The following is a 22,288-nucleotide window of genomic DNA, read 5'->3' on the forward strand; positions in this document are numbered from 1 at the left end:
TGCATTATCTCCAAAAGGCATAATTTAAAATCAAACGTCCTCTTCAACATGGTAAACACAATTAGTGCATTATTATCATTATTATTGTAATTACCCCAAGAGATACTATCAGAGAACCTTTTCCAAGGTCTCTGATCTTAATTAGCTTGACAGTGCTACGGCTTGTTCACAGAGTCATTGTTGGGAAAGGCCAAGCGATGCAAATTTCAAACCTTTATAAATACTCTGATCCTCAAACGCTGTTCCAACAATCAGGCATTTAACAGGAACGGTGGACCTCAAGCTGAAATCTGAAAGACCAAGAAATTGGCTCCTTGGATCGCTAGAAGGGCAAATCAAACACCCACCATGTGGTGGTGCACTGTTCTACTGAGCAGTGAGACCTGCACAAATATAACCTTCATGGAAGAGTCATCGGAAGAAAACTGTTCTTGTTTCCTCACCACAAAATTCAGAGTCAGAAGTTTTGCAAAGGAACATGTAAACAGGCCTGATGCATTTTGGAAACAAATAGTGACCATAAACACACCTCAGAATCCACAATAGACTACCTCAATAGGCACAAGTTGAAGGTTTTTCTGTGGACAAAAAGTAAAAAATTCAATGTTGGGTCATTAAAATCGAACATACTGTCCCCCATCGTATTCATTGTTTGACATTAATTGACTTTACAGGTACGTGTTGGTAGAGGGAAAAAAAGCCATTCTAACAAAAGAATGGTGAGAGGACTGACAGATTACATTTTCATTGGAAATTTGTCAGAGCGTGATGTAAATCTAATTGTTAATGCAGCAGACTGGGGATGCTGTTTCCCTTGATGAATTTGAAATCTGTCCATTTTGGAACAGGTTAAGTCTTTGAAAATGAAACGTCAAACGCCATTTTCCATTTTCGAGTTGTTAGAAAATTGCACTTTCATTTTCATTTTGTCCACTTTAGGGGATGATGAACTGTAAATGTAAATGAAATAGACTGAATGTGCTCTTTCACTTATTACATTTGAATACTGTCCACTTTAGAGCAGGTTAAGTCTTTGAAAATGAGATGTCAAACAGCTTTTCCATTTTCATTTTAAATATGGTCATTGAGTACATGTATGAATATAATATAGTCCCCTCTGGGTTTCCATAATGATCTTGCTTAAAATCTGTAAAACACTGTCCTGGTTTACAACATTCACCACCAAATTGTCCCAGTTTTGACCACAACTAAAATAACTGTAATTATAATATTATACTTGTTTTCAATAATAACAGACATTTATCGTGTTCTCTTCCACTCATTATAACCACACCCAATATAAAAATCTAAACAATGCACCGTGTCGGAATTCAACACTGATTTCTCTCTATATGTGTCAAAGCGTTATTGTGAAGGCTGTTGGGAGCCTATGAGTCATCGGTAGGTGGTTTGTGGGTTTGAAAATATGGTCATCCTGCTCAGAGGTGGACAAAGAAAGGTACAGTCCAATTGGCCACTTTAGCAGCTGTTGTATGAAAACAAAAGTTATGTGTCATCCTTTATGTTTTGGCTGTCTGCATGTACAATGTGGATGTCAAGAAGTGAAAGGGTCAACTAAATGAATAAGAAAATGTAAAGAAAACTAATGTGAGTGTAGGAATGTTACCGACATTCATGCAAGCTGTGTGGCAGCAGTTGCAGCCATCACATCAAGTATGCCTCACTCCCACCAGCAGTTTAGATACAAAGATACGGATTTGTAAATGATCCAAGAGGAGCAACTGTATAACAAGCCTGAGAAATGATGGAGAATGTGATCCTGCAGTAACAAGACGCTGACATAATGTGGTTTTGTCCAGATTGTAAAGAAAGTATGTAAAAGAGCATCGCAACAGAGCTGACAATTGAAGAGAAATGCCAACTAATTATCCAGTTATTTGAACAGTTGATGCAGAAGTTGGAACTGAAGCTGGAGAAAAAGTGTGATGGGAAGAGAGTTGTCGAAATCAAAGAGGAGCAGCTTTAAGAACAACAGAAAAAAACAACGCCAAGTTGGACTAATGTAGTGAAAAAAGGCTGACCCAAGGGAAAATACACTTGACTTTAATACTGTTGTGACTAACTAGATGAAAAGAAATCAACAGAATGGTATACGTAATATTTGGAACAAAGGAGTACAATTTGGAAAAGAGATAAGAGCATCATCAAAAGGATTTGGATGCAGTAAAAGACACTTTAAACATGGCAACAGACTCATTTGTGAGAGTGGCCCAACAGGAATGGAGACACGAACAGTTTGGCAAGAGCAGCGAGAACAGTTAGTTAAGCCGCAAAGAGTGGAGGTAAAGACCCACTTGTTTAAGATGTTCGCGCTGCATCAAATTGACAAGTATAAAAAACACAAGAATTGTGAATGACCTTACTAAGAGTGAGAGAGAAAAAGAGAGAGAGCTGCACGACGGAGCAAAGAAAAAGCAATGAAAATCATCTGTGGAATTCACCTTTGGAGTCTCCATAACATGAATAATTGTTGCGAGCGGTGATTGCTGAAATTGCATCCAGGAAAAACAAACATTTACACGGAAGGAAAACAAATGACAACACAGTTAATTGAACAGCTTTACAGTTGGTAGGTAAGCAAGTGGAAGAGGAAAAGTGCATAGCTGCATTGGTTCACTTGAATTCCACCTGCACATTTCAGGATATAAGAAAGCTTTTTTCGAGCCATAATTGGAAGAACTTGTCAAAGGTTTAGCAAGAAAATAGTTTCAACATTACATATGTCACAGTATATTGAGTCTCTTCTGTTCACCTGCTTCAGTCAGTACTTTTCCACTCTCACGCTCCTGCCAGTCACACCCACCTGCCCACTCACACTCACTCAGTGTCAGATTGTTCTTTGCTCTCATGCAAGAATCTCCAGCATTTACCTTTGGACTGATGTCTCATTGCCGAACCTGCCTGCCTTTGACCACGTCTGTTCTCTTGTTCCCCGGTAAATACATCAGTCTGTCCCTGACTAAGAGTTTTGCCCTGCACTTCCTGTTATAGTCTGCCTGTGCTTGTTTGATGTGTGCTTCACCAAACTCTGTAAGAGACTCAGAGAATTGTTGTTTTTAGCCCTTCCTGGATCATGGTTTGGTTCATCAAACACTTCAAGAGACTTGGAGTCCATCAAAAGAGACTTTATTTTTACTTTTCTGCTTCTGCAAAGCCCTAAATTAAAGCTGCTACAAGCTGTACCCGTGTTCTGGTGCTACTGCAATTGGGTCCTAAATCTACCTGTTACAAATCCTTGAGATGTCATCTTGAAAATGTGCAAGTTTGGTCTGGTGTCCATATGAAGTAAAATATACTGAAATAAGGTTCAGAGAAGAGTTACTGAACTAATTCCAGTTCTGAAAGACATGTTGTATGAAGAGAGATTAAGAAAATTACAGTTACCAGCTCCAGTATACAGGAGACACAGAGGAGAGGTCTATAAGCTTGTTCACAGTATGTATGATGTCACGGCTGAGCCCTTCATCAGCTTTTGGAATAAATATGAGCTCAGAGAGAACTCCTTAAAATTATTCCCACTAAAGTAATTGTTTGAAAAGAGAAAGAACTTCTTCACACTTCATCAGAATCAGAAAAAGTTTTATTGCCAAGTACGATTTTACACATACAAGGAATCTGTTTTGCTGTAGAAGCATATATATATATATATATATATATATATATATATATATATTTGGAATTTGAACTTTTTTAACCAAGGTAAAACTATGACTGTTAACATGCAGCATTTCCACTCCACTACCTAAGTCTCATAAGAGCTACAGTTTGTTGTTTCTATTCTTCATATCCATTTGATACATGCAAAACTTGTCTGGGGCCTTTTGGGCCTTGAGCATTAACAAGTTACTGAGACAAACTTGTGGGAGTGTCTGAAGTTTGAGAGGACTGCTTTTTTTTTTTTTTTTTGATCTTTCATACATACAAACCCACAAATGTTAGGAAAGAAAAAGAGAGTTGAAAGAAAAAGCTGTGTTGTGAGGGTAGATTGTACAGCTGATTCATTCAGACTGCAGTTGAGGTTAAGAAGCTGAGCAAAAATCAGAGAAGTGTGAAGAGAAAAAGCCTCCCCTCGATGCTTAGACGATATACTGGGCCGTCACGGAAGGTTTCTTTGTATAGATGGGAGTCCGTCAGGGCACCTCTCTTAGGGAGACACAGATCCCCGTAATTTTGCAACCACTAGCTGTGCTCTGTGGTTTGAAACAGCAGCCTGCATGCTTTGGGCAAATTCTCTTTTTGTTTAGAAGGTAATGAGCAACAGTGTAAATCTGAGTCGGTGGTGGGTGATGAAATGTGCAACCTGTAGTGTTTTCAAAGAAGATGTAATATAAGGTGACTAGGGGGAAAAAGGAAACTGGTGTAAAGTGTGAGTATAAATCTACATTCAAAATTCCACACACAATTTTGCTAGGGCAATCAGGTAATTTATCAAGGATGACACAAGCCTTAAATCCTTATTCCTTAATTCCTACATTTAGAATATTCCAAATAAAAATATTTATGCAAATTCTTTATCGTATGTAGTTTAGTGTTCAAACCGTACAGTATGTGACAGTGTTAGAGAAGTTTTTGCTTCATAAATGAACATGGTAATTTGCCTCATTAAAACATACAGTGCGTCCATAATTCTGCTTCCCTCAGCATAACACGCTATAGTATGAAATCATCTTAATGTATTGACAACTTTTGCATTAGAGCACTAGTTAATTAAACCTCAATATGAGCTGCTGCATTTGAAAAATTCAAGCAAGAAATGAGTGACAAATTCTGAAACACACGCACAAATAGATCATATTCAGTGCTTTAATTGGAATTGTACCCACTGTAGTCTAAGATGAGGATTATGTATAGCATAGAGTGTGAAAACTAAAATGAACATGCACGAGACAAAAAAACTTCCTTAACAGGTATGCTAACCCCCCCCTGGCTCTTTGTTTGCTTGACGTAATCTGTCACAGGCATTTGCAGGGCTGTGCTACACAGTATTTTGAAGCAGGGAATTTTGAAGAACGGTGGTAAAATGATGCTACGTTTTATTCAAAAAAATTTGGCATGCTGCCTTGACTGGACATTTGTGGAAATATGGGCCACCTGGACGAGACAAGATATGGGAAGAGGAGCTGCTTGTATGCCTGTCTGCCCATTTCTGCTGCCTCTGCCACAGCTATTCTGATGACAGGGACCCCATATACAATCCACCAGCATGACCAAACCTACATGTCATGCATTATGTTTTACTAATCGTGGTTCTATTTTGATGTTTAATGGGGTATTCCTACTGTCTAGGATGAAATATTAACCAATTTGAAACACCATGATGGTACAAAAACATATTCATCAAAGAAATGGGATGATTATTTTTAGTAACAGTGACATCATACTTTCATCATCCAAGCAGCTGCATTCATCAGCCACAGGAAAGATTGTATTTTGAGCAGCACATCCGCTGTTGCTGTTGCCGATTATAGTTATTCTCCCCATATCAACTTTTACACCCGTACTCTTACCAGGTGTCTGCCAATTTCCAGGGAAGGCATTCCATCTTTTCCACAGTGTTTTATAGTCAAGTCACTGTGCCTCAGCTGAAATAAAGTGTGTCGCTGACATCACAAGAAACTGACAAAGGCTCTCGCACCTTCTCCCACTAATATGCCATATCCAATTTTATCTGTTAACTCCCTCACCTCAAAAGATTTTGTCTCTGATCATGAAACTGCCATCTTGCCTTTCCCCAAAACGCACAGTTCACTCTTCAGCAGTGTTGCCAACTCCTCAGTGAGGAAAGTAGCTATTGGCTGTCCTAAAAGTCGCTAGAAGTAGCTAAGTGACGCCATCGACTAATTTGCATAATTAGCCATGTGCATTAATTGTAATGGATGCTGTAGGAGAGAGGAATAATGTCGTGGGAGAGACAAAACATCCTAAATATGTTTAGAAGTACAAATGAACTTTTGTCTGTCCATTCTTTTTTTTCCCTTAACGTCAGAATTCCAACCCTCCTCCTTTATACGGGCTTGGGACCAGCAGAGCTACCACTGCAGCCGGGGGAGACAGTAAGGGAGGAGGGGCGATCACACACAGCACAGCCGAACTCATTGCTTGCTCCATGAAAAGGGACAGTTCACGCCATCACATCAGAGTCTCCAAAAGTCTCCAAGAACAGCAGAAAAAGTAGCCAGATTTGTTGTCAGTCGCTTTTTCCAAAAAAAAGTCACTGGGGGGGTCTGAACACTTGGCAACACTGCTCTTCAGTCTTTAATGAGAGATCTGCTGGTCATTTTCCCTCTGTTTTCTCTGCCCAGTGTAGCAGTTGAACTATGTAAATGACCTGGTTGATCAATTTAATGTTTTATGTTCATCACTTTTACATTACAGTGCTCCCATTGGGGCAAGGCGCCAGTCCAATCCATCACCTTGGGTAAGTGATAATACTTGCCAACTAAAAAGAAAATGCAGCAGAGCAGAAAGGTAACCTAACCTACAAGCCCACCTTCCTCATATGAGAACCTTTATCCTCATCTTATAATTTGCCTCCTCCACATTCTTGAGTGAATTTAGTCTTAAGATTGTATCACAAATGGACTTGTCCTCTTGTGGCCTTGACACGTCATCGACACTGTTGATCATACCATCTTGATGAAAGATTAAAGCACCAAGTTGTCATAGATAGGGTCCCCTCAGATGGTTGTCCTCATATCTTACAGAGGAAGCTTTCAGGATGCCTATTGATGAGTTTGTCTCATTGCAGGTATGTCTTACATTATGTAGGATTCCACAAGGTTCAATACTTGGTCCCATCTTTTTCAGCTTGTGTCTGCTCCCCTTGGTCATATTATTCATCAGTTTAAGATTGTTGCCTACCACTGTTATGCAGATGACACCCAGCTTTATGTGTCATCTAAATCAGACGATCTTAAAAATCTGGATACTCCACACTGTTGTCATACTGCTATCAAAGACTGGACGTCACTGAATTTACAAGACAGAAACCTTGCTCATTGGCCCAAAAGTTTCTCAGGGTATTAAAATCATCTGCCAGAAAGCTTAGTGTTGTCAACATTAAACAAAGACATCACGTTGGCCCTATTCTGGCCCACATACATTGACTTCCTGTATGCTTCTGAATTCAGTTCAAAAGCACATCCTGATTACTTTAAAAGCCTTCCATGGCATGACACCCTCTTATATTTCTGAACTTATAACCCAATACTCTGCACTAAGATGATTCAGATCTTATGACTTATTGCTTTCCAATGTCCCACTGTCCAGGCTCAAAACAAGGACAACTGAGTCTGTACCACATTTTCCTATTTTTGTTTTATTTGTTTTACTGCTTTTTTTATTGAGTATCTCTTTCCATCTTATAAAAGGATTTTTTTTTTTACTTGTCGTTTTCATGCTGCGTACTATTATGCATTGTTTCATTTTGTCATATTGCTTTTTATGTTGTCTGCTTATCTGCTGTTTTAGAAATTGGAATTTTGCTTGCTGTTTTCATGCTCTGTATTATTATGAACTGTGGAGCACTTTGGAACTACTGTTCTGAAAAGTACTATATCAATAAGTTTACTTACTTTCAAACTAACTGCCAGCTATCAACATGGAAGCATTACAACCTGAAAAACGCACTCGCACTGTGCAACAAAGTTTAGCTTTAAGCAGTGTGGGTGGTGATTGACTGACACACGTTCTTCCCTAAGGGCTTAATGTAGCTGTGTGCACTCACTGCTGAGACCAGTCAGTATGACCATTCAGTTTGGTTTCAAGGCTCACAACTTTACTGCTGTGGTCCACACTCACTGCTCTCCAAGTTTTCTTTTCAGGCAGCATTTCAGTGAAAAACTGAAAACTGTATACACAGTTAGCAATGTCATGCAGGTGAACACAGTGAAGCATTTAGCTGCTCAAGAGCAAAATATTCTGCTTAGGAAATGATGGACAACAATAATATATAATATTGTGGCTACGTTCATCAGGTTTGCTAAAAAGTTTGCCATATCAACTGAAAAGGTCATGGCATGATAGTGCTGTGCACCAGTTGTGACCAAAAATGTACCTTTAAACCAAAGATGTAGCATCCTTATAATGAGAAATTAGCATTCTGCTTTTGTTTTTGTTGTTTGTTTGGTGATTTTGTTGTCTTTTTCCCTTTTCTCTTCTCAGTTAATAATGACATTGCAGTCCTGGTTGTTTTTGCTTGAGCAGGGTGTAGATCAAAGTAGGGCTGGACCAAATCAATATCATGAACAACTGTCATATACCTTGGTAACATATCATCTTAATATCTCACACACCTGTGCACACACCTGAGTCTCTGTCATCACACTGCAGTTCTTATTAATTATTTGTACTGGAAAATGAACTAGAAAGCATGAATATGACTGAGCAATATTTATTCAACATATTCAATATAAGAAGTATTTGTTTGCTAAAACAGGAAAATCAAAGTAGAATAAGTGCTGTTACGCATCTTTTGTGATTACCCATTTAGCTTCGAGTTCAGCCAAGTGTACCCACATCACCCATTTTTCTGTAACAGCTCCTTCTCATCTGCACACATCCCACCTGCATTTCTCCATCGTTTGACTTGAATCAGAGTTAGACTGGATAGTCATACTGAATTACATTGCAGGTCCCATATTGCATCTCTGCCGGTGTGGTTTGGAGATTTTCAGCTGCCTGTCAGCTCTGGCCTCTTGGCTGTGTAAGTGGTCCAACTGTGGCCGGTTTAATATGTATGAAACTCTTTTCTGGCTGTGCAATGACTTCTATAATACAGATGATTCGCACCCCATTAGATCGGGGGCCCAAATGCTCTGCATTGTCGGTGTTTGGGTTGTTAAATGTTATCTTGCAAATTGTTTTTCTGCTATGATTTCATAATGTCATTTCTTTATGCATACTGAGAGTAAGTCCAGGGGACCGAGTTCCCTTAATAAAACCTGTCCTTCCACTTTTAACTATGTTCTTTCAGGTTGTGGATTTTAAATGTTCTCCGTTCTCTCTTTGGAAACTTTTCCTCATTTGAATCACTTGGTTTTATGATAAATGCCAAGAATCTTTCCTTTGTGTTTTAATCTACGGACCCACAAAATCTAATTCTGGTTTTTAGAATTCTCTGATCTTTTAGCTTTTGTTATGTCTCACTTTGACAGAGTCTTGATGCTGCTCCTCTGGTTCATCTTTTACCATGGATTTTATATCATTGTGAAATCTTTTAATCTTGCACGCATAGTTGAGGGTCCCAGTCACTTAAAAGGAGAGACTCTGGATGTGGTTCTCTCCCTTGGTTTTACTCTTGAAAGTGTTGATCCCTGTGAGGCTAGCTTATAAAAAAATCAGCTATATTTAATACCTTCCTACTGCCTCCTGCTCCCACAGAGACATTCACCACCACATTTACACGCAGCAACAACCAAAAACCAATCATTTTCACAGATGATTTACTGAATAACTTCAACAATACATGTAAAGCTGTAGTTGATTGCATCGCTCCTACAAAAATCATGTAAGCCAAACAAACTCTTTGGCTGAATAAGAAAACTAGAAAAATAAAGAGAAAATGCGGACAAGCTGAACAGACATGGAAAAATGACAGTCTGGTGGGGTGAAAGAACAAAAGCAGTAAAAGAAACCGTCCTCCACTTTTCATTGCAACAAACCGTCATAACCCCAGGGTTCTTTTAAAACCACTGAATCTGTAAATAACCCTCCAACTTGTCAACTAACTGAAGCCTCCTGCCGTCATGTCACTGGTGATCCTTTCTACACTGCAACCCCTGCGCTGTGCTCAATCCCTTAATAGTGCACTTTAAAGGACACACTAGTCAAATTAAAGCCTTCATCAAGTCCTTTTGGATGTGATGGCTGCCAGATTTCTGAGGGAGGTTGTTAATGGTGATGGTCCCATGATTTTACCTGCTGTAAATAGCTCTCTGTCCACTGGCTGTGTTCTAGTACAGTATGTAGTACAGTACAGTATCAATACATCTCGGGATCTTACAAAGAAGTTATACTGTACTGCTATTATTTAACTGCTGGGCACCTATTCTATTATTACAGGGTACGTATGACTTTCTGAACAATAATCAGGGACCTGTCAGGGAAGATGGGGTTATGACTTCTGCATCACTTCAAACATCTGATATGATTTTATTTCAAAATGACCTCATGACACAAAAACAGGGAAACTACATTGTTCCTTCATAATTTTGGGGTATTTAATCCTACTTTTGTGTTGGAAAAGTGCTAACGCCCTTAGTGTTAGTGGGTCAAAATTTGCCTGTGTTTAAATTCATTAACAAGCACTGACACAATGATGTCATAATGAAGTTATTGACGGCATGTTACTGAAGGCTTTATTGTTGTATAAGCTGTGCTGTATTGTTGTCAAGTTAAGTTGTTGTTACTGTTTGGAGTATGTCAATCATCATACTCACTGCTTGCTTCTCGTGTCAGTTTCTTCCACCGCACGTAAAGCCAGTAAACTGCACTCCATCAGCTGAAAGAAAAAAACCACCATGCTGACATCATGCTTGTTATTGTAGTTGGACAGTGGATATTTATTGATTGAAGTATTATTGATGTTGATGATGATGATTGATATTGATTGATATGTTGATCGGAGCTGCTAAAGTTACTCCTTCTAAGGAGTAGATGTCTGTGATTATTTGTGCAGATGTCTTGTGATAACAGCTGGTTGTGACAGTCAGTGCTCAGATTGAACCCTTCACTGTGCATCCTATACATGTACTATAGTGCTCAAATATGACATTGTAGGTGAACAACTTTAGTTAACTTTACAACTTCCATCCACAGTTTGGTCATTAATGATTTTATTGATATGAGTAACTCTCTCTGATATTTGCTAACAACCAAATCCATTCCTACAAGTTCTCAACATCTAATGCAAGAATTTCATTGCATAATAAAATAAATATGGACACAGCGGGCACAGCTGATGTACACCTCCAGACAGGGTGAAACTATTGAAGTAATTTCCATTGTTCACTGTTTTGCTGGTTGGCTGATTATTTCTTTCATCCAGTAACTCTCTACAGTTTCACCCTCACAGCTTAAAGTGTCTGATCATAGTTTACAGGAAAAAAATAATTCAATTTCAGAGCCAGCAAAGGAAAATAAAGTTGTGAGTCCTCTTCCTCAGAAGACATTTTCTGTGGAGATCTAAGTACGGCACCATTTTTTGGTAGACAAGTTCATAAGTGCAGCGCACCTCTCCCCTGTTTCCCTCCCAGCAGTACTTGGGCTGTTGATAATACCTTTTAGTATATGTTCTATTGAAGAAACAAAGAATTTCTCAAAGATTTTTTTGAAAATAATGAAAATTCATGTGATCCACACAATGTCTGGCTATCCTTAAAGTGTGTATTTAGAGGACACACCATTAAGATGGGGTCATGGAAACATAATAGAAAATCGATGAAGGAGAGGAGTTTAATGGATGAGATAAGTGAACTGAATTAAAGGCTGGATGAAATGTAACTGCCCTCAGTAGAAACAACCTATTTAGTACAAAAACAGCTTGGCCCCTATCTGCAAACATCAAACTTGCAGCCAGAAATCTGGATATACAACATAATAATACTTGACAGTGACCTTACATCTGAAGAGCAAGGTACAAAAGAAGTACGAGCAGCATCTCAAAAATCAGGTATTTTCTCTCTCTGCCTGATCTCGAGAGCTTCATCCATGCTTTTCCATCATCATTTAAAGCCAAAAACTAACCTGAACCCCCTTCAACAGGTGCAAAATGCAGATTTTACCAATTCCATTTAAAGAACTTCATGGTTTACCTCCCTGTCATATTGGTGAATTGCTGCTCTGCTCTGAGCAAGAGCTCTAACCCTAAACAACAGATCCTCAGGTACAAATAAAGATTATTTATGACATTATTGGAAAACTTCTAGGTGGAACAATGCTGACTCCACTTAAGAAACCCAGTACTCGCACAGCAAACTTTATCAAATGTATTAACATTACTGAAATTTGGTTGATTAGAAGGTTGAAATGTCCAAGACAGAAGAAAGCGATGCCAACTAGTATGAATCACTGCTCGTTAATTGTGTCTGTTCTGTGGACTGTGGACGTAATTAACACCTCTCTGTGACTGCTGTTCAAAGCATGAGCGATGACTCATGAGCTGTATGTGCAAACTTTCTATTTTGGTTTTCAAGAACAGTCAACAGCAGACATACAAATACCACTGGTAAATCTAACCCAGCTTTTTGTTTCATTCATCTTTTACAGTAATGGTTTTAATTGTGGATAGTGCTGTTTGACATACCTCTTGCTGCTGCGATTTTAGCAGAAACGTGTCTGTTTCTTTTTTTTTTTTTTTCCTGCAAATTGACCTTGCTTTGTGGATAACAGTGATCCTTTTCAATTCCCATCTAAGTATATGCTCTTAAATTCACTGTGCAAAGATTTTCCCTTATAAAGCAAAGAGTAGAAGTCTTACCTGAATGAAATAAAATAAAATAAAATATGTATAATTCATAAGTACAGTAGACTGCAAGACAGAGAGAGAGAGAGAGAGAGAGAGAGAGAGAGAGAGAGTGAAAGAGATCTCCTTGAACAAGCCAACCTGGCTGCAGGGCCCCTGAACAACAGCAGACAATGAACCACACATGCGAGGGCATCCTGAGAAAGTGAGAGAGAGAAGGAACATGTACCTAAACTAGTATTATTCTGTAATTTCAGATTTCAAAGAGCTTCATGATGTAGTAATATCCTTTATATAATCATGTGTTCACAAAGTGGTGAACCTCGCTCCATCCTTGCTTGTGAACCACTGAGCCTTTCCAAGATGCCCCTTTCATACTCAATCATGATACTATCACCTGTGACCAATGAACGTGTTTACCTGTGGAATGATCCAAACAGGTGTTTTTGGAGCACCTGTCCCAACTTCTCTGAAACATGTTGCTGCATCAATCTCAGAATAAGCATATTTATTTCCAATTTTTTTTACAGCTGTTTGTTCGTCCCTGTCACTCTACTCCACAGCTACCTGAACAACCTGGCTTGACCAGACATAAGGAGAGAGGGAGAAATTATTACACTTGATTGGGTGCAACATGAAACATGATTCTAAAATTAGATCCAGAACTGTTGGAGCCCCCTGACAAAAGTGTGGCCTACAAAAACAATGCCACATAGCTTATGCTTAGCTATGTGGCATTGACTGTCTGCAGTAGCTGGCGTTCTCACTTTATGATAGCACTATGATTATGTTATCATTATCCATCATCATCATCTTGGCAAGGCGCACACACTTCCTTCCCACGTCCTCCCTGAGAATCCTTGTTTCCCAGCATACTTCTCCCTGCGCACTGCTTCAGCTGCATGCTCACTCTGTTCCTCAGCTTCCCTGCCACACACTGCTCCTCTTCCTGCTCCTCCTGAATGTTCATTTCTCTACCATAAGCCGTCTCCAAAGGCGTTTCAGACACTTTGGCACACCAGCCCAGGACCTCCACATCCAGCATGATCACCTCCAAGATTGTCTGAGACCAGCCACCCGGACAGCTGCTGCAACAATCGGTTTGCATAACCAAAGAATTTCTGCATAAACTGTCAGAAACCGCCTCAGGGAAGCTCATCTGTATGCTCGTCGTCCTCATCAGGGTCTTGACCTGGCTGCAGTTTGTCGTCATAACCGTCTTGAGTGGGCAAATGCTCACATGCCATGGCATCTGGCACGTTGGAGAGGTGCTCTCTTCACGGGTGAATCCCAGTTTTCACTGTTCAGGGCAGATGGTAGACAGCGTGTGTGGTGTTGTGTGGGTGAGCGGTTTGCTGATGTCAACGTTGTGGATCGAGTGGCCCATGGTGGCGGTGGGGTTATGGTCTGAGCAGGCGTATGTTATGGACAACAAACACAGGTGCATTTTATTGATGGCATTTTGAATGCACAGAGATATCGTGACGAGATCCTGAGGCCCATTGTTTATATTCTTCCATTTTTTTTTGGCCCATAACTTTTCCACGCCCCACTTCTTCTGTTTTTGCTTATCCATCCTGATAACTGACAAAAATGCCTGTTTTCACCCACAGACGTTTGGCTCTGGGCCACGGCATCTGACACTAGAAATAGAGAGGATAGGTGGGAGGGTTGGGGCTGGCCAAGTCAGAAGTGTGATTAGGCCAGTCTAGTGTCATTATAGTGAAGGAACAATGGGCCTCTGCTCCTGCTTTATGGGCTGAAAAACACGTCCTTGAATTTGCGCCCATCAGAGTTCCATTTGGTTGCTACTTGCTACCTGTGGATTACTTAATCCTCAAAGTCCCTTTGATTCAAATCACTCACAGGTTAGTAACACACACACATCCATACACACTGAGAGAACCATCATTGATTTTAGTGTCGGGACCAAATACAGAGAAGGTGCATTTAGAATCCAAGCAGGCTTCATCAGCTGTGAAGGTCAGCTAAAGGTCTTTTCTATCACTCTGTACCGCTCACTGCTGAGCCATCCCCTGCCTTACATTACTCACTTGAAGTCACTTTGAAAGCAAGGACGGACAGAGTGATTGACAGATACATATCAGTCTTTTCATGTGAAAGCCTTAGAAATCCATCTTCAGTGTTTTGCATCTTTGACTTCAATAAAAGATCACATCATCTCTTAGGGCTTATTTAGAAAAGTCTGTGATTCTCTGGCTTTGAAAGCTACACTGGGTAAACTCCGAGTTATGCTAATCGATCTAAAGCAGCAAGAAGGCTCAGAGCCTGCTGTACTTCATGAGGAGAGCCCTGTCGTTCATCTGCAGTGTCATGCTGCAGATGTTCTGTGCTCCGGCGGTGCCAATGTTCTCAGTTCTCAGACACCAACAGGATCGACAACCTAAAGCTACAGAGTATTATTAAGAACAACAGGCTCCTCCAGGAGCAGCTTCAGCACCAAACTGATGGCACCTACCAGGGCTGTTTCTGGATATTCTGGTGCCCCAGGCCAGAACATCCACAGCGGCCCTGAGGAGACTGATCTTTTCATTAATATAATATTTTAACAGTTGTTTTTAATATATAAATGTAATTCTGATTCAACTTAATGCTTATCTTCTGCTATGTGTCATGTTTTCACTGTTCATTTAGTCTGTCAGTTAGTATCTTTACATTCGTTGTTTCAGTGGAGTCTAGACAGGATAAAGAATTTCTTCAACCTAATTAGAAAATGCTGAAGTTCTAAAACGACACTGGTGTGGTGCACTGACAAAATGTCACTGAAATAAACAGAAAACAGCTACACTGCCACAGAAACTACTGATTGCTGTTTTTTTTTTTTTTTTTTTGTGGCTCAGTGAGCCACTCGGTCACAACATTGTGCCTTCAGTGTTTTAACAGAGCACAGAGGGACTTTTCTCACGGCTGTCATCTCTGGAACAAACATATGGATTTCTAGCTGATTACTATGAATCAAAAATTCCTGGATCGGCCCTGATTTCAATCCTTTGGATCATCGCTAACTTTTATTCTAATTCCAGGACACAGATTATTATTATTATGTTCACAGTACTGCTAATTAGTAGCTTGTCTGAATCCCATTTACAAATCTTATCCCAGGTACATTATGATGTTTGTGTGGAACACAAGAAACCTGGTTATTCATCCATGGTTCCTGCACAGCGGTGTGAGCAAGTGAACTGTGGGGGGTCACAAAATAAGCAGCAGCCAGCAGTTTCAGTTAATGATGTAACGGTGAGCTTCAGCCCCCAGGAGACAATCCTCATACAAACACTGCTTGTAGTCTCCTCTTATCATCATCTGTGTACTGCAGTGTGAGCAATGAGTGTATCTAACAATGCAAAGCAGGCGTTGGACATCTGTGAGATAGACTTTTAAAAGCATGCTGCAAATCTTATAAACACTCCTTACAGCACCTGAAAGCTGGCTTTAAATATGCATGGATTAATAAGCAACAATCACAGATTAAATGAACGTATAAAGTTTTAGATATTGAGAGTTTAGCACTTAAAAACAATCCACTTAATCAGGACTGCAAAGGTGTTGTTTCATCAGATCTGAGTGATTATCAGTGACCAAACCACACAATCAGATTCTGAGCCAAACGTTGCAAAAGCCTGATTTGTGCTTGGAAATAGGTGATGTCTCCTTTTCCTAACTGAACACTGAACACTTTGAGGGAGTGTGAAGAACAAAGGAAAACAAAAGAGAAATAACAGAATCTCTCTTGTGAAATGACCAAAACTGTTCAATCTTTGGTAGAAAACAGAGTGTTCATCTAAGTGTCTGTCACTTATATTAAGAAGGTAATGCAGAAAAGACGTTTTTAGGGGCTTTAGAGGAAAAACACTTTTTATAACAGGTTTTCGTTTTTTACCCCTGGCCATTGGTTCTATCAGTTGGAATAGCATTGTACTCGTCAAAGTAATTGCTGAGATCTCGCTAAAATAGAACCCACAGGGTGAGAAACAGAAGGGATCGGACTGTTTTAAACAAGCCAACATATAAGTCTAACTTATTTGGAAGCGAAAACTGGCACAAGAAGATTTCAAAAAGTTTAAACTGGCAAGTTATGAGTCTCCTCTTTTGGTTAATGGATATCACAGGGTGTGACACTATATTGTGATTTTTAAATGGGTAATTGTTTGAGAGGATGGCGTTCAGAATGGGGAGTGGAAAGAGGCTGCTGGGATGGGAAGTGGTGGTGGAGCAGGAGTCAGGGGGTGAGTTTGAAAATGAAGATATGAGACAATATGACAATGAAAAGAGGGGGATGGAGAGTAAGATTCCAGTAGGACAGTGATCACAGAAGTTTGTCTGGTAGGGATGTTTGCTGTGACTGAATCGAATGGGATGTTTAGGAATCCTAATGAAGTCGGTCGGTTTTTAGGAGGGAAACTTAGAGATGTTTGATCGCTCAAAACTACATGTAAGAGCATGTCTGCACTGTGAGGGAAACTATTGTGCAGAAGAAGTAAGCAAGTAAAATTGAATAAGACCTGAACAGAAAAGGGTTTGTCATACACTGCAAAAACAGCAAAAACAGAATGGAGCTGATCAGAATATCTGCATGGACATGAAAGGATTCAGACATTCAATGCCAAGGTGCTGGACGCTGACAGGAGATTCTTCAATGTTGTAGATCTACATGTTACACTGAGGGAAGGATTTGCACCAACTCAGACAATTAGGTCTGGATTATAGAATGAACAGTGTCATGAAAAGGATCGCTTTGGGTTGACACTGGAAATAGTTTTACTGTGAAACTGTTCCAATCCAGAAGGTGGCAGTAATGCAACTGCAAGAAACAGAAGAAGAAGAAGAAGAAGAAGAAGAAGAAGAAGAAGACCTTTGGGGAGGAGCCCCCCTGTTCAACAAGGAAGTTCAGTAAACATCTCAGAAGCAAAGACAATGTTTATAAGGTGAGTTGTGTTTTGTCGTTTTTTCAGTAAATCAAATCTGCTTGACACTCCCACTTCAGTCCCCTTTCTCAGTGCCTTTTAGTATGATGCTTCTTACACAAAAATGCCCGAGATAGGCCTATTTTTCATTATTACAGTTAAATCTGTGTTACAGTGGATGTGCTGTGAGGATGCTTGCGTGTTACCACAAAGCCTAATGTTGAGCTAAATGCTTGAAACCTCATTTGGTGGGACAGGACATATTATTGTGTGGCAGGTTTGTCTTTTTTAACATTTTTTTTTTGTCTATCGTCACATGAAGAAGGAGGTGTGCCTTCTCTACTCAGGGGAATCCATGCTTTCATTTGTCATACTTACACACACACACACACACACACACACACACACACACATATTATGTTCTTTTGTTTGTCATCTTGAGGCAGACACAAAAGAAAGATGATGAGTGCAGAAATACAGGGAGAGATTAAACGTCCTGAGGAAATCCCCCAAAAATGCACATTGAGAAACCATTTTCCTGACCTGTAGGACAATTTGCCCTCACAGTTTTTTTCACTAAATAGTGAACCTCACTCATACCCAATCATGATACCATCACCTGTTACCAGTGAACCTGTTGACCTGTGGAATGTTCCAAACAGGTGTTTTTGGAGCATTCCACATCTTTCCCAGTCTTTAGTTGCTCCTGTCACAACTTGTTTGAAACATGTTGCTTCATCAAATTCAGAATAAGAAGATATGTACAAAATCAATGAAGCTCAGATTTATTGTCTTTGTTCTGTTTGCAATTGAGTACATGTCAAATTATTTTCAAATCATTGCATTCTATGTGTATTTACAAGTTAGGCAGCAATCCAACTTTTTGGGGCTTGGGGTTGAAAATTAATATTTTAAATAAATGTTGAGAGCAGAAATAACCTCGCTGTTCAGCAGTGTTGTTGATATGATTTAATTATCAGTAGTTATCAATACTTACTAGTAGTTAATATTCAGCAGACTTAACTGTAAACAGTACTTGTGCTGTATATACAGATGCTATACAATGATTAATTGGACCATACTCTTGAGTTTTTTTTTCTTCAGCTGTCTTTGTCTGAATGTCAAATGCATATAATACAGATTGTGGTGTGGTCCGTCATATGGTGTGACTCTACATCATCTGGTGTGACAGTAAAAAGGTAAATAAAAATCGTTAACATCTCAATGGAACAGATGTGAAAATTGGATCAGAAAGTCACAAGTGTTCTGTTCAATTTATAAAAGGGTTTGTTAGAAATAATGTCAAATATACTGAAACAGTGAGGACAGATGTTTGAGTTTGAAAAACAGTGCAAGATGTAATGAATTTACACAAGGATATGCAGCATCTCAAGATAGTAATGATGAAAAATGATGATAAAGTGGTTGTCATATGTGTAACTTTCATGTTACACATATGACAGCTGTAGGCACACATACAGCTAACTGGTTGATAAATCCAGAATCCAATCCAGAATCTGAAAGACCAAATATGTGAGCCAGTACATCACAACTAAGTAATTTGTGTGTGTGTGTGTGTGTGTGTGTGTGTGTGTGTGTGTGTACACATACATATATACATAAACACAGTTTTTTGCAAAAAATAAAAAGGTTTTCATATTAGCGTATCATAATAATATATCGGTGATGGGCAAATATCAGTCAGGCTCTATTTATTATCACATATGGAGGCAAATAATGACCATACAAATGTACATTTTGTCAGCAGCTGAACACCTCAATGTGACATTTAATCACCACACAACACTTCGTGTTGAAATCTATGGATTCCATTCAGTCTTCACTCATCGTCTTCATCCAGGATGGTCAGATCACAATGTTTATGAATCTGAACACACTGATTTGAGCAATGCATGGGGAGATTTTTTTCCCATTCCGTAATCCTTAAACTAACAAACATGTCACCAAGATTTCATTTTATATTGCAGTACCGCATGATCACTTCTGATTTAGTGTGGTGAATGTGTTGAGTGAGGACACAATGATATCAATAAGGCCTATGCTTTCTAGACTTTTTTAAGCTTCATGTTTGAGGTTGAATTGACTGAAAATGAAATGCTATCAAAAGGTGAATAAAGAAAGGTGATATGGATAGACTTTCAGCTCCATTAAAACAAGAATACTCTCCTCATTTTTATCTCCAGGGTTCTTTTATTTCTATTTAATTTTCATGACTTGACCCCTTCCTGCTGTGATGCTATGCTCTTTTTCCCCATGTAACAGCTATTTGGGCATTGGCTTGACATAAGCAAAGAGATGAAAAATGGAGGAATGAGAACACCTGTGGAATTTGAGCAGGGGGATGCGCTGCAATGTGGGATGCAAGCTGTTGGCCTTTTTGTTGTTTGTTTTGTTTGTTAACTGCTGTAATTAACCTTATGCTAATTGTGATCGATGAATGAGAGCCAATTCATTATCAATTCATGAGATCACTGGCAAACATTCATGGGTGGCGATGACTCTGCTTTCTCAGTCAGTGAAATTATGATCAAATTTTCTCTTTTTCAGATGTAGCAACTGATATAGCATGATCAGGTTTGTTTAGGTAAATACCAAGTCCACACCTTTGAAAATACAGTATCGTATTGCTACTTTCTGTTTTTCAAATAATAGATTTGTGCATCTTTTAGGGAAAGGGGCAGAAACCAACACAGGACATTCAGAGTGTATGGCTCCCTCAGGAGTGAATAATAAGAAGAACTGAAGTAGCCCAAGTGGACCCAAAGATGGTGCCCACACCACAGCCACCCTATGATAATACATTTCCAAATGGAGTTTCATGATCAGGTGGACATCTGTGACAAAAGACAGATAAAAAGACGATTCTCTGGGTGTTTGTTCATCACATATAACAAAGCATTATTATTAAAGAATTATTGCTTAGCTCGTGCTTCTTGTTGAACCTACAGTTGGTGGGTTGGTGCAAAGGACATAACATCCTCTCTGTCTTTTGCCATAGACATCATGTTCCAGCGGACCCAAAGCATTCACTGAATACACACTGCTAGATGATATTTGTCTGATAGTCTCTGTGCAAGTGTGTCCTCGTTATATAAAACATACTAACAATCAAAAGTAAACTCTGCCCTAATGTTTAGAGTGCACTATTTTTACAGTCCATGTGCAGCAAATGAATGTATTTGGTACACACGGGAAGTCACCGGCAGCACACATCGCAGGAGCCATCAGCCTCATCGTCACACTCAGTTTGGCCTTGGACAGGAAAAAAACAAATAAATATCAACTTTGGAAGAGCTTTAGAACAAAGTAGACACCACTGAACAACATCAAAGGATCCAACCTCGAAGGCTCACAGTCACTTTTAGAATGAGGTGAGTGTGTGTGTGTGTGTGTGTGTGTGTCTTCTTTCAGCCTCACTGACTTCATGTACTTGTCTGGTCTCCCACAGAGCCCAGCAACACACAAGTGAAGTGGTTCGGTGTAGAGACGCAGAGAGCATCTAATGAGGCAGTGTGAAGTCCTTTCCTCTGCTGTTCTGTGGACATGTAGGACAGGATCCCCCACACACACTCCTCTAGAATTTCCTAATTTTAATATACAAGTAACATAAGCGGAATTCTTAAAAATATATTCTGATTGAAACTCTGACATTCCTGACAGTGCTTGTTGTCAACAGGACTCTTGATGAGGTCGTGTCCTTTTTCTCCACAGAAAGAGCTTTGTGGATGGAAATCACTTCAAATGTGTTCCAGGCTGTAAATGAACAGTGTCATAAAAAGCAGTTTACTCCTTTATGCCACAGATTGAATACCTTCAAATCACAGTGTAGAGGTTAACAGTCCAAATCTTCCGAAGTCAAAAGTCAGTCCAAAAATCAGTGACGTCTTAATTTAAACTTTTTTTTTTTTTTTAAATTCAGTTGTCCCTCCTGGCTCCCTTCCAGTCAAAACAGGGATTTAGTCATTGCATATTGTGCCTAACTTTAATGGATCATGACATATTGGTTAAGGAATTAATCTGGAAAATCTGGTCTGCAACAGCTAAGCCATGTTTCTGGTCTAACTGAAATGCCTTTGCTTTGTCATCTGAAGCGGTTATTGATCACTTGTGACATGTGATATACTGTACAACAGAAGTCAGTAAAGTAGGTCTATCAAAACTTTGAGTCAGAGCAGAGGTTCTCGAGCTGACAGTCAGAAATGTACCCAATAAATATTAGGCTGATCTATCAAGTAGAATGATCTCAGGACAGACAGACAGGCAGGCAGGCAAACAGACGGACACACACACACACACACACACACACACACACACACACACACACACACACACACACACACACACGACTGAAAACACAACCTCTGCCAGGCATAATGAATGCATGAAAGGAAAGAGGCGGTCCATTCCAGTCAAACCCAAGTGACAAAATCTCCAATATCAACTCCAATATTACACTTGTTTGATGAAGATAATGTAAGACCTCTTTTATGTCAGAAAACAAGTGTGCTGTACATTTGATAGCAAAAAGAAGTTGCATTTTCGTGGGTCATGCCTTCAGAAGGGGTCTGTAGTCTCATGTTAGAAAAGATTCAGCATACAGAGTTGCTAAAATACATGTTTGAAATTAACTTGAAGTCAGCAGCTGTCATGAAATGTGTTTGGACGACAACTTAACCTCGTTGGGTATCTACTCCATATTCAAATGCTGTCCTGCCACCCACAGCTGCTGGTGTTATTTGTTGCCCTCAGGTGGCATCAGATGTCTGTCCCACGTTTGCCAACATTCTTGCCAGCATCACATCGTGCAGGGAGATCAGATGCACCCCCTCTTTTGGATGCAAGGCTCCACTGGCCTCCA

General features: G+C 39.6%; 1 protein-coding gene across 1 annotated transcript in view; it reads right to left on the bottom strand.

Annotated features, from left to right (window-relative positions):
• Positions 1-13,629: 13,629 nt before the first annotated feature.
• LOC143329214 (uncharacterized) overlaps positions 13,630-22,288 on the bottom strand; it is a 42,089-nt gene continuing 33,430 nt past the window's right edge. The window contains exons 8-9 of the mRNA XM_076745020.1: positions 16,386-16,450; positions 13,630-13,759 (exon numbers count right to left, since the gene is read on the bottom strand). Of these exons, the coding sequence (XP_076601135.1) occupies positions 13,630-13,759; positions 16,386-16,450 (195 nt within the window). The remainder of the gene's footprint in view (positions 13,760-16,385; positions 16,451-22,288) is intronic.

This window comes from Chaetodon auriga, chromosome 12 (assembly GCF_051107435.1).
Source record: "Chaetodon auriga isolate fChaAug3 chromosome 12, fChaAug3.hap1, whole genome shotgun sequence".
In the NCBI taxonomy this organism is placed as follows: Eukaryota; Metazoa; Chordata; class Actinopteri; order Chaetodontiformes; family Chaetodontidae; genus Chaetodon; species Chaetodon auriga.